General features: G+C 45.8%; 1 protein-coding gene across 1 annotated transcript; it reads left to right on the top strand.

Annotated features, from left to right (window-relative positions):
* The first annotated feature begins 12,353 nt into the window (after positions 1-12,353).
* Positions 12,354-12,965, top strand: LOC142570776 (uncharacterized). Its single transcript, XM_075679110.1, has one exon. It carries the CDS (start codon positions 12,354-12,356, stop codon positions 12,963-12,965), a length of 612 nt encoding a protein of 203 aa, XP_075535225.1.
* Positions 12,966-13,331: the final 366 nt, after the last annotated feature.

A 13,331-nucleotide genomic window follows, 5' to 3' on the forward strand; every position in this document is an offset into this window, starting at 1 on the left:
TGCGCCGGCTGTTGCCAGCGCTGGAAGGGGCCGGAGAGGTTGGGGCAGCCTCGGCTGCGCCCACCTTCGGGGTCGATGGCCCCGTCTGCTTGGTTGGCGGAGCAACACTAGCTGCAACCGCCGCGGGGACAGATGGCGTAGCTGCCGACTCACTGCGTGTGGGTTGGACAGCCGCCGGAGGCCGTTGTGACGCTACCCCCTGACGCGTCCCATTGGCAAAACTTTTCTTCGGCAGGTATGAAACCCGCCTGCGTGCCTCCTTGAATGAGACATTCTCTTTTACTTTGATCGTTACGATTTCTTTTTCTTTCTTCCAGGATGGACACGACCGCGAGTACGCGGCGGGCTCCCCATCACATTTCACGCACTGTGGAGCATTCTCGCAATTGTCAGATGGGCGTTCTTGGGCACTACATTTTGCGCAACTCTGGCGGCCTCGGCAGTTCTGTGAACTGTGGCCAAATCTTTGACACTTAAAGTATCGGAGAGGATCGGGGATGTACGGTCTGACTCGGACCTTTATGTACCCAGCCTCAATGGTCTCAGTTAGAATACTTTATGCGAAAGCTGAAATTAAGTGCTGTGTTTCAATCTCCTTGCCATCGCGCCTGATCTTTATTCTCTCGACATTGATCACATTCTGATCGCCCCAGCCTTCCAATAGTTCGGCTTCTGTCAGTTCCATGAGATCAGCATCGGAAACGACTCCGCGGGTGGTGCGGTGCGGTGGGGTGTGACCGTTACTGGAAGAATCCCGATAGATACTAGATTAGAGAGTTTTTCGTGTCGTTTCTTTTCACGAAGTTCTAAGAGGAAGTCGCCACTTGCCAACATGGGGACCTTTTAGCCCGGGCCAAAAGCTTCCCTAAGTGTCTTTGCAACAAGGAAAGGTGAGATCATTCTCGCTGCCTTTTCTTTTTTCTCTGTACTACATGAAATCTTGGAAAATTGTCATTGTTTCGGCCAAAAACTGGAAAACTTCTTCGGTGCGCCCTTGTTTATGAGGGCGATCAGGAAGGGGTGGAAAAGAAATTGACATAGATATATGTGAAATTTCGGCAGCGCCGCCAGCCACCCACCATGGAGCCGAACAAGGGGACGCTGCAGGACCGTGAAAAGACGGCCTGCATGCGCCAGCTGCACGACACTACTATAACCAAATCTGTTATAACCAAGGTTGGCTATCCCACACAAGGTTAACCCTTGCCGCTAAGGAGAAAGGAAGTAAACAGAAGAGAGAAGAAGACAGGAAAGGCCAGAAAGTGAGAGAGAAAGACGAACATTCGAGGAGGAAGAAACAGGCAGAGGCGACTGCCGATTTCCCCCGGATGGGTCAGTACGGTGGTGCCGTCTATGTGAAGCAGAGGCCAAAGAGATGTGTTGTCTCCGCCAGGGGCCTTAAAGGTCCAAACACCCAGCATCGGCTCAACCTCCAGGATCTCCCTTCCCCAGACATGGCTAAGCCGCGCATGGCGACGCGCGGGAGGGTCCAACTCTCGTGTGCTCGGGTACGCGGTATGGCAACACACAAAACGCCTGCTGACGCAGGCGCCCCTGCGGGGTAATATACAGGCTAGCAATGCAGGCAATCAAATTAAAGCCTCAAGCATGGGGCAGAGAATAATGGCATTTTGGCAGAGCTTCAGAATGGCTTCAAAATAGGTAGGCAACTTGTTTGTTCTTGCTCAGTGTATTGAAATATCAAAAGCAGAAAGCAGACCGTTGTATGTGGCCTTTTTAGACATTACAGGAGCCTACGACAACGTATACCGCAACATTTCGTGGGATATTCTGGAAGGGGAAGGCTTAGGTAACGATTGTCTACAGCTTTTGAGAGAGATTTTCCTAAAAAATACTGTTTGCGTTGAATGGGAAGGGATGAGTAGCGAGGAGAAAGTTCATATCAACAAGGGTCTAAGGCAGGGGTGCCCTTTATCCTCGCTGCTGTTTATGATGTACATGGTGAGGATGGAGAGGGCGCTAGAAGGAAGTAATATCGGGTTTAATCTCTTATACAAACAGGCGGGTACAGTAGTAGAGCAGCAACACCCAGGTTTATTTTATGCGGACGACATTGTGTTGCTAGATAACAAACAAAGTGATTTGCAACGTCTGGCTAACATCTGTGGACAGAAAGGCAACAATTTATGTTTGAAATTTACTATTAGAAAATCAGGTGTTATGGTATTCAAGGAAAACGGTGAACAGACAGTGGAGATGCAGGGCGAGGAAATACCTCGTGTAACAGAATATAAATACCTTGGTATATGGATAAACGAAGGCAATAGATATTTGGAAATACAAGAAAAAACAGTGACAGTGAAGAGGAAGAGGAATTAAGCCATAATGAAGCACAGAGTGCTATGGGGATACAATACGTACGAGGTCCTCCGAGGTATGTGGAAAGGTGTAATGGTTCTAGTAATTACTTTTTGAAATGCGGTTGTTTGCTTTAAATCAGGGGTACAATCAGGACTCGACGGGAACCAAAGGTCAGTGGGTCGCCTCGCACTGGGCGCTCACGAGAAGACTACAAATGAAGCTGTGCAGGGGGATATGGGCTGGACTAGTTTTGAAGAGAGGGAAGCTAGCAGTAAAATTGAGTATGAAGAACGGCTGAGGAATATGGAAGAAAGTAAATGGGCTGGGAGAGTGTTCAGGTATCTGTACAGGAAAACGTTGATTCACAGTGGAGGAAAAGAACTAGGAAGCTTACCAGCAAGTATGCGGCCTGTAGGGTGCGCAACACAGCAACAAAGAAGGTGAAACGGAAAGTCAGAGAGGCTGAAATAATCTCATAGGTGGCGGCAATGGAAAAGAAACCTGCCATGAGTAACTACTTTAGAGACAAAAACGAAATCAGGAAAGAAACCATTCATGATAACTCAAAGGGAAGCTCATTACTTTTCGAAGCGAGATCAAGATGCCTTAGAACACGCACCTATAAAGCGAGACATAATAAGGAAGAAGAAGAATGCGGTTGCTTCGGTAAAGCTTGTGAAACGACGGAGCATGTTTTATCAGAATATGAAGACGTCTACCCAGCAGTCGATTAAGGCACCACTGGCCTCCCTGAAGCCCTTGGGTTCACCGGGAACAGAGGTAAAGCAAACATGTCCGTAATAGGCATGAGTAAGAGGCGATTGGGGGATTGCTGGAAGAAAAGTAGGAAAGCGACAAAAGACGGAAAGGTACAAAAGCACTGTTCGCAATACGGGATCAGAAAATTTGGGTGTGGTAGTTGATAGTGTTTTTTTTCTTTTTTCATTGTTTTACCTAGGTAGGACATTGGGCAGTATAATAGCTATAGCTTGGTGGCGCAATCCACCGCCCCGTTCCAAAGGGGACGCTCATAACATCCATCCGTCCGTCCATCCATCCATCCATCCATCCATCCATCCATCCATCCATCCATCCATCCATCCATCCATCCATCCATCCATCCATCCATCCTTTTTTGACAGACTTTTTCCTACAATTACCGAAGCATGTTCATTACATAAAGTGAACCATAAAATGTTCATTGCTAATTAGATGCTGTACTTTTCATTAGTAAGTTTACTGTTTTTTGTTGTTATAAACGCAAATAGCGTTTAGCATCATCGATCTTCCACGTGACCTCTGGTCTGGATTTAAAATTTTTACATGTATTTTCGAGTGCATGGCGGCACGGATTCATTTGTTCGTACACCTAGACTGGTTGCTTCTTTGTTGCTAAAACTAGTTACGCTTCGATGTCTCCCGTTATTTAACTTTTGGCGAAGTGACGTGTTTGGAAGCGGACATGTAAACCCTAAAGCTACGTTTCGGTCGTGAGCCATGCATCTGCATCGAAACGGGAACAGCATTCTGCCACTGAGGACAGCAGGGTAACACTGAGCTTAGTGTCAGGCATTACTTCCCCCCTCCTCTGGCTTTTGGATTGGATTGGTGCGGCTCGCTGCGTGCTTGCGCGCGCTTTTCTGAGTGTGCGCAAGTACCGGTGATTCGTGTAATATAGCTGCCTGAATCCTTATGTAATATTGCTCTCGTTAATTTACAGGTGCAGTCAAGTTAACAAACTAGATGCTGCATTTCATATTGGCAGTCTGGACCCTCCGTTGCTGTTTCTGAAATAAACTTAGTTGCGAATTTACAAAAGAGAAAGCGATGTTGGAACACGCGTCATATTTTTTATCTCGTTGTAGCCCTAGCCATGGGTGACAGAGTAGCCTTATGAATGTATCTTTTTTTCGAGTCCGCCTGCAAGTTATTTCGTCCACAGAACGTAATAACCCTTAGATAAACTGAAGCTAAAGTACTGAATTTGATGTATCAAACAGTTTCACGCATGATAATTCACCCGTATTTCGTACCTGTTGGTTCCAAATGTTCTGCTGTTCAGTTTGGTTAACCTAAGGTCATTTATTTTTGTAGTAGTGAAACGGTCCATCACGTTCATGCAGAAAAAGAATGCATCATTTCTAATAGCTTCATGTCTTTCATGCATTTCCCTGTGAAACCAGCTGTGTGATCTCTTCTAGAGTATAAATGAGCGCATAAATGTTCTCATTTGTGATCTTAATAATACTTAAGCTGCTGACATGCATCGTAGTTAGGCAGATATCAATTTTATGGAGAGGAGCAACATTTATTTACCCTGCTGCTAAGCACCCTAGAACAAACAGTGCACATATGGATGTGTTCTGTAGTCACAAACCATTACAATTAAGGTATATGTCACCCCTTTCCGCTTTTCATATTGCAAAATTGTGCTTATTCAATTTCTGATGTAGTCAAAATTTCTGTTCCAGACATGCAGTAAGGAGGACGGCACCAGTATAAAGCAACAAACTCCACACACTAAAGAGAAGTTGCTGCCTGCTGCAACAAGGTCATTGTGTAGACTTTGGCTGCCACTACAAGGTAAACAACACTTGGTTCAGAAATAAATATGCTTGATTTTTGCTGTACTGGCTTGCTAGTCTTGAAATACACGTAATTTGTAGCAGATGAGATGAACGTTTGTTTGTATTTACAGTTCAGCATAATTGGTTTGAACATAAAAGAAAACACCACATGAGTTTGGATCATCTCTGCCATATTTCATGTGTCACTGTTCTGCCCCAACCGAGTCTGTGCCAAGCACATCTTGGTCATCACGGGAGCCCCCATCTAAACCAACAGCAAGGGGCTGGAGCAGAATTCGCAAGGCTTTAGACCACGAACAAAGAAGTGCTTTCAGAAGTATTTGGATGAGATATCAAGACTACAGACAACTGTGTCAAGAGTGAAAAGAGCCTGTGCCATCATTCCACCAGCATAGATAATGGCCGAGTCATTCAGGTACCTCAACAACAAGATTTCTGTATCTTCAGATGTACCTGCAACCTCTGAACAAGCACAGACGATGCTGGCCAAAAGAGTTCCGTCAGCTTGCCCTTTCTTAATGAGCTTCCTGGCCTTGTCAAATACCATTTGTGCCAAGTATAATTTTTTTCAATGAATGCAAGCTTTTTCATTCCGCATTCTTGTTAAAGATCATTCCTCTTCCTCATCCAAACATTAAACGTCAACCAATTCTTTGCTCATACTTAATACTAGTCACGGTCTAGTAGCGTAACATTTGTGTAGCAGTATTTTCTAGTGTACGTTGCCATGTGCAATTCCTCTCCTGAAATAGCTGATGCGGCATTGGTGTGTCTTGCATTAACATTTGCGCTGTGTGCTAAGTAGCATGAAATTTTCTTCATGTTTCAGGCTTTCAGTGCTTGCAAGGTAGAGTGGATTCTTTCTTGAATGCAAGCTTTCCCATTCCCATGTTTGATTCCTAGTCTCGTTGAGAATTGCTATTATTGCTCAATAGTCTGTGTTTTTGCGCAAGCTACATTGATGTGATCTATTGCGGAATCTTGTTTCACTGCTGTCTTACTTGGTACTCGTCACCGTGTTACGTTTCTCGTGCTGATGATGCGAAGTGATGATGCGAAGTGTATGAAGTTGATAACCACATGGGTGGAAAGGCCTTTGCAAAAGTGGCTGCAAAATGGTGATGCCCACAAAACCGACCATACCCATATTGAGAATGTGAGGCACCAAATGCGAGTTACACATTAGCGGCACGCGAAAGAACAATTAGAAACGTGCAGGTTGGAAAGGAGGTAACGCTAAAATGCCGGGTAGTCCGTGTCGCTCTGTTGGCAGCGGCAGCAGATTCCTCCGTCACCTGATTGATTCGCAATGCAAGTTACCGCAGCTGTCGACGCAAACAGGTGGGGCACTGTCCAATTTGCTTGCGCTGCTGATTGTCGCTCGTTACCAGACCGCCATGTGCGATGACGTAAGTGAGCTTGTCAGCGCATCTCGAGATGCAAATTTTATTTCCACTCTTGTACGAGAAGGTGCACTGCCTTTCTTCTGCCAATAAAGTCGCACGTCATGTTCACTCACTTGTGGGTTGTTTGTATGGGCGTCAGTAGAGGCTCTTTGGTCTCCTGGTAATTAGAATGCACCAGCTACGCAGCAGCCTAGTCAATGAGGCATTGCCGCACAGCCAGCAGGGCGAGCACGGTTTAGAGCACGGCGCGTACCAGCGCACGCCACCTGCGAAAAGACCATATTGGACTTTGCTCTAAAAAAAGAAAAACAAACCACTTCTGCGTTCTGCGTGCGTCCAAATGTCATGCGAAAATCCCTCACGTGACCTGATCCTAGGTGCCTAGGGATAGCATCGTTTTGGGACTTTTGAGAAGGCGCGATGTTGGCGCCGAGCGACGCCGCGATGGCGCCATGTGGCGCGTTGAATCTCCGGCCCACGCCGACAGCTGGTCGTATGATGTCTCCGCAGTGGGTTCAGTATTTGTTGACGAGAAGTCGTGCAGTAGTAGTGGTGTGGCATGTCGGCTCTTGGTCTCGGTGAACTCTGGTGGTGTGAGACTCGTATTTCTGAGGAATGCAGTGGTGCTGACGATCGAAATATACTAGTGGTTTAGCGCCTCGGCAATGCCATTTGCGAACTGGCGCTGTGCAGAAGCATCGACGTGTTCGCCCTATTAGGCAGCGCCATCACATCGCACATGCACCTTTACTTGACGGGCGTCGTAGGCGGAGGTATTGTACGTGTTTTTGCCACGACTTACGTTACGTAAGTAATATAATGCTTAAGGTGGTGTCGGCTCACAACTGTTCACGCGTGCTTCAAATGGGGCAGCGCATGTTTTCAATCGTGTTTAGCGCTAGCGCTCCTGTTGTTACTTCATGTGATTTACTTTATTATGGGCTTTAGGACAATTACCACGTAGTGTTGTGAAATTGACGGAGCTTTAGTGACATCAGGTATGGTCTGCCAGAATTGCACGAACTAAAATGCAAAGTAGATGTTTAATATTATTCGTACTAAGGGCGCGATAAACACGGTGCAGTGGAGCTTAATACTGTGCCCTGTTATGTTCAGCTGCATCTCTGCCCGTTTTTCGCGCTCTTAGTTTTAGCAATGGCACGCAGGGTTCTGTGTAAACTTTGGACGATTGAATGTGTATATGTGTGTCTGCAATAACTTCACCTCAACACATTTGTGTAATGCGATGAAGCAAACAGTGTTTTGCGGTGACCGTATGTATGGCAGCCCTAGTTCCAGCTTTGATGTCCCCGTTACCCTAAAGGTACTGCCCCACCCGTTTTACTGTAATCTCAGGTGATCTTGAACACTCTATTTGGCGGCATTTTTATTTTCACATGCTGAATGGTCCCACCGCAATACATATATGCACATATATATGTATATGTATGCAATATATATATGTATATATGTAGTGAGGTGAAGCTTATTAAAGTTTCCAAATGCTTTGACAATGTCAGACCTAACAGTTTTAGAATGGCATGGCCAATACAACAGCCCAGATCTTCACTTTAACAATTTAATTAGGACTTTCAAACTAATCTTACAGCACAGAAAAACAATGTAAACACCTCGAGAGTTGATTAGCAAGTAATACTGGAAAGCACAAGCCTAGTGGCCAAAGGGTGTGGTGAAGTGCTTTAAACACTCAACCGACACACCTTAAAGGGACACTAAAGCGAAAGAACAAATCAGTTTAGACTAATAAAGCATTGTCTGAGAACACTGCAGGCATTGATTTAAAAATAATAGTTTGTTTAATAGATGACAAAACGGAGGTCGGAGTATCAGTATTTCGCGCCCAAACCCCGACGTCGGTACATCAGTGACGTCAGAGACTTCAAAGTATGTTTTCACATTTGGGCTCCGTCGGCAGAGTAAAGGTTCCCTAAACTTGCCATGTTTAATATTTGGTTCCTTTAGAACATGATATAGCCAGTTTGTACCGCTATATATGTGAGTAGGCCCCAGAAGATGCCATCAAAACCCTTGACGTCACAGCGACCAGGTGCGGGAACTTCAAGGAGGCGTCGCCACCAGTCATTCGTTCTTGCGCTTTTTCTGGCTTACCAAGTGTCTTATCGTAGTAAGAGTGGTGTTTTTGGTGTCCTAGAGAGGTAATTTACTGATGCAGAAGAAATCATGTTTCTCTTTAGTGTCCCTTCAGTGCTTAAAAATTTCCAGCATATTTTTGTAGGTTGATCAGACTTACTGCGATATTGGTTGCTTTGCAATGAAAATAATAGTATTGGATAAAAGGATGCAAGCGACTCATGTGCTGCTTGGTTATGCAAACCACATTGGTGCCAGAAAAACGCAAACAAGGTTCTTGTTTACGAATGCTGCTTGCGTCCACTAATCTGAAGCTTTCTAATGTCAGCAGTATAAAGAGAGGTTGTACAAATAGGGCTTTGAACTTCACAACTCCAATTTCATTTCTTTTATACTCATACAACCTAAACACTACGCTGTCATGGCAGCATCTGCCTAGCTCATTGCCACATTTTGCGATAAAAGTAGTGATCACTCACTTGGAGTTGCCTGTCCTAATATTACTCTAAGAATTCTTTGAACAGTTAATTTTTTAAAGCACGAAGCTTGTCATGCCCAACTAGAAAATTAACCATGTAATAAGCTACTAGAAGTAGCTAAAAAATCAGCAGTCTTCTGAAGTCAGCTTGATTTGCAGCTTCTAAAATTGGCTATTGAATAATGGTAAGGAAAGAACAGCTTGAATAAACATGTCTCATCAGTGTGTGCTGCAGGCTAAGGCAATGAAAGGAAGCCGTTTTGGCATTGGTCTACCTCTGTCCGAAAAGCACGCACCGCAGCCGAGGCGCGCCTTCACTTGGCTTTGGCATCTTCAAGTTCACTTTGCTTAGCACAGAATACTCAGTCGAGGTGAGCTCAGTGCACATCACCCACATTGGGGATGTAAAGACGTATTCACCTTGACGAAGCAGACGCCACAGACCTCAAATTAACAAATGACACCACCTATCCCAAGTGCCACACCCTCCATTAAAACCAGAAGGGCAGTACACTTTCGTAGCATGGGCAACTGGGGCGTTCATTGAGAGTGTCAGTGCGACTCTGTCCGAATAGGCAGCGACCATTATCCAGTATAACACTTGATGTAGGGGTGAAAATGTGCCACATTCACAAAATCATGGTTTCAGGCTGGGACCATTTCCGTGGCGCACTTGAGTCTGCAGAATGTTAAGGTGTTGAAGAATCGCTATCAACACGGATCCTTTGCACACTGCAAAGGCGACATCCAGCCCTGACAAGCACCTGCTGCAACTTTGGGGTGAGCAAGCCAAGCTGCATACTGCATATCTAAATTGTGGCTGCACGCAACAAACCCTGACCAATGTTCTGCACAAGACTGAGCAGGCAAGATGTCATGCTAAGAAACTTACCAGAGACTAGTGGATGGACCACTGCGCGTCATTTGAACGTATAGGTCTCAGTAGATGCAACACATTCGCGGCTAAAACAGGATGAACCAAAACTGTAATACTATTGAAAACACGTTGCTCGATCTTCAGTGCACATCTGAGTGATTTGAGGAACAAGCTGCAGATGCTTTCCCCGACCACCTCACAGTGACTGACCGTCACCAGAGTTGTATGCACCTTAATGACCACTTGCCAAGGAAGGAATGGAAAGCCTCTTTACGATGGCAGAACCTGTTGTTGCTCTCGAACAGGTCAACACTTAAAGCGCACGTAGCAAAGATGGAGTCATTTTTTCAGATGTTGAGGAATCTTGCCTAAACGAGGAAGCAAGCACTATTGCTTGTTATCAATGAAATCTGGAATATTGGAACACCCCACAAAATGGAAACACTTGTTCATGATTGAAACAGACGTTTGGGCGAGTTGGTAAGACATATTTGAAACAGAACAGCGCGGTTTTCACGGGGTCAAGCAGGGGGAAAACGACACGGACGAGCGCTGTCTTGCAACTGTAGTTTATTGCTTGGAACGAAGAATATATAACAGCTCCAACAAACAGAAGCAAAAAAAAAAACATGCATATATTCGCAATCAACCATACACGCTGCATTGAACAGGGGAGATAACTGTAATCATCATATCCTCCCCGCTAACAATGCTAGTTCGTTGGACGTAATGGATAAGGAGGGGCTACTGACGCACGCGCCTTTTGACTATGCGATGTGCGCTGCTTCGATGATTTCGCGGGTTAGTTGGTTACTATGTTTACTTGAAATTTGTGTTCTAGCGAAGTCAGGGTGTCGGGCCCTGGTGTCGCAGTCTCTGCAGTGGATGCCCAGATGACATTTTACTGTATTATGCACATTGTTGTTGCGCTCCTTCAGGCGTTCATTAAGGCACCTGTTTGACCGACATAAAGCCTGCCACATGACAACGGAATGGCCTAGACAACTCCCTCTTTACAAGAGACAAATTGATTTTCATGTTTTATGCGCACTCTCTTGGAACGAATTCATTATTAACCATTTTGCACATCTTCCCAAGCTTATCCGGCGCCGAGAAAACTATTTTGCACATGCTCTGTTAACTATCATTTTTATTCTATGGGAGACGTGATGAATATAAGGCACTACAGTGGTTTCTACTTTTTCCTTTCATGTCGTCAAATCTACCCTTTGTTCTTTTCTGTTTTTTCTCAAACTACTGAATATAGTTTCTGACACTGACACTAACAACTGCTTGGCATAACCAGCCTTGCTTGTCCCCTGTGCAAGGCTTGCTTGTCCCCCGTCCTCCCTGCTTGTCCGCGTGAAAACCATGTTGTTCTGTTCAAAAATTGGTCATGATGCCACTACCGAAACCAGGCAAGAAACCTGACACCATAGCGATCTCAGTCTTACCCACATTGACAGTGCGCAAATTGACTGAAGGAATGTGCCTCGCGAGGTTGAACCACCGTATGGGAAAGACAACAATTTCCACCTGTGCCAGATTGGTTTCTGGCCTAAGGTTTACACGTGTGACAATAGCCTCTTTCTGCATCAAAGCATCGCCAATACCTGTAGCTTTGGAGGAAGGATATATGGGTTCTTAGTCACAGTCGAACCAAGGAGAATGTTGAGCCGTCTTCAATGTGGAGGTACTGGAGGCCTTTTATGAAGCCTGCACAGGCATTAGGGTTGCCAGTGTTGCCGAAGCCTCTTATGCAACCAACTATTTGAAATATGAAGTTACAGTAAACAGCCAAAGCACTTTTACCAACTGCACAGGTGGAAATGCAGGTAAAACCCGAACCAGACACTTGGTTGCAGGAGTGATTCGCTGATGACGTAAGAAGGTGACTTAACAGTTGGTGATAAGGTATACCGAATGCAAGTATGTGCAGTATGTATGTGTACTGTTAGGCCGAAAGAGGTGAATTTTCTCCAAAGCAATATCAAAAGCCCCTTTTTTTCAGGATGCCACTCATTTGCTTTAGGCAAGTGTGGACAGGGTTATCTAAAGCTGCATAGGCAAAATAATACAACAAGATACAGCTCTTAAGCGTAATATTTTTTCTGGGCTAAATTCTTGCTCCTTGAACTCATTCGAGATCATTAACTGTAGCACCAAAGTAGTGGACCACTACCAGAACAAAGGCACGTAGTGTGTCTATCTCAATTCTTGTGCTTATGCCAGTCTGCTTTCCTAGAGCAATAGCAGCTATGGGCTAACTCCCCTAGTTGTTTTGATGTCTACTGGTCTTGTCACTGGAATTCTCAAATGTCTTGCTAGAATATTGCAAATGAAGTTCTCATTGTTCTGCAAAGATTCAAACATACAATCGAAAGATTGGCATTGATGTGAAGTCAGCAATTCACGCACGCGACGAGCGCATGCGTCAATGCCTGAGTGACATGACGTCACGCTAGAGTTTACTACTTAAACGACTAACTCAATAAACGTGCGTTCATTACTGTTCCTGCGTCCATTACTTCAGTGGCGACGAGGATTAACCCCCACGGCCAGGGTAAAGCATGGCGACGCAAGTCGGGCCGCCTATTTTTGACGAAGGGGACGACAAGTGGGACGCATATCAGGTGCGATTAGAAGCTTTTTTCCAAGCCCACGAGATTGTCGATCCGAAGAAGCGTCGGGCCTTACTTGTTGCCGCCCTTAGTACCAAGACTGTAGATCTCCTGGCAGGCCGTTCTGCGCCTAACAAAATTCAGGATCTGACGTACGAAGCAGCAGTTCAAAAACTGGCCGAGTACGTTGCACCGAAAGGCAACGAGATAGCGGAGTCTTATCAGTTTTTCACAAGGAATCAGCAAGCTGACGAGTCGACAAGCGACTTCATTGTCGAGCTACGGAAAATGGCTAATAGGTGCAATTTTGCCCAGGCGCTAGAGAGAATGCTGCGTGACAGGCTTGTCTGTGGTTTACGGGATGCTGGAGTGCGTCGTAATCTGCTAGCAAGGCACACGCTCACACTGCAGGAAGCAAAGGATGTGGCGCTAGCCGCTGAGATGGCTGCACGCAACGTACAACAGATGGGAGATGGGCCAATCAGAGAGGGCGTCCACGCAGTGCGAACGAAGCAAGAGCGGCAGAAGTTCTCCAGAAGACCACAGCCAGACAGGATGTGAAATTCGAACAATGAAGTACAGACCGGCTGCCTTTGCTGCGGAAGCGACACCCACCAGACCGCCAAATGCAGGTTCCGCCGCGTTGAGTGTTTCTCTTGTCGGAAGAGGGGACACCTGGCTTCAATGTGCAATTCCAAGCCACGCCAAGAAAACGTAGCTCACTGTGAGGAACCATCCTCGGACAGCGAGGACTACGGACAGTTCCTGTTACACCTTCGTGAGTGGTCGACAGGATTGGTTCGGCCGATATGGCAAACGTTACAGTGGAAAGGGGTGCCTGTGAAGATGCAAGTGGACACAGGGTCACCAGTGTCAATAGTGACATGGCCAGCTTATGCCCAGCATCGCCACCGCTGGCCCAGGCTC

Source organism: Dermacentor variabilis, chromosome 2 (genome assembly GCF_050947875.1).
Source record: "Dermacentor variabilis isolate Ectoservices chromosome 2, ASM5094787v1, whole genome shotgun sequence".
NCBI classification, from domain to species: domain Eukaryota; kingdom Metazoa; phylum Arthropoda; class Arachnida; order Ixodida; family Ixodidae; genus Dermacentor; species Dermacentor variabilis.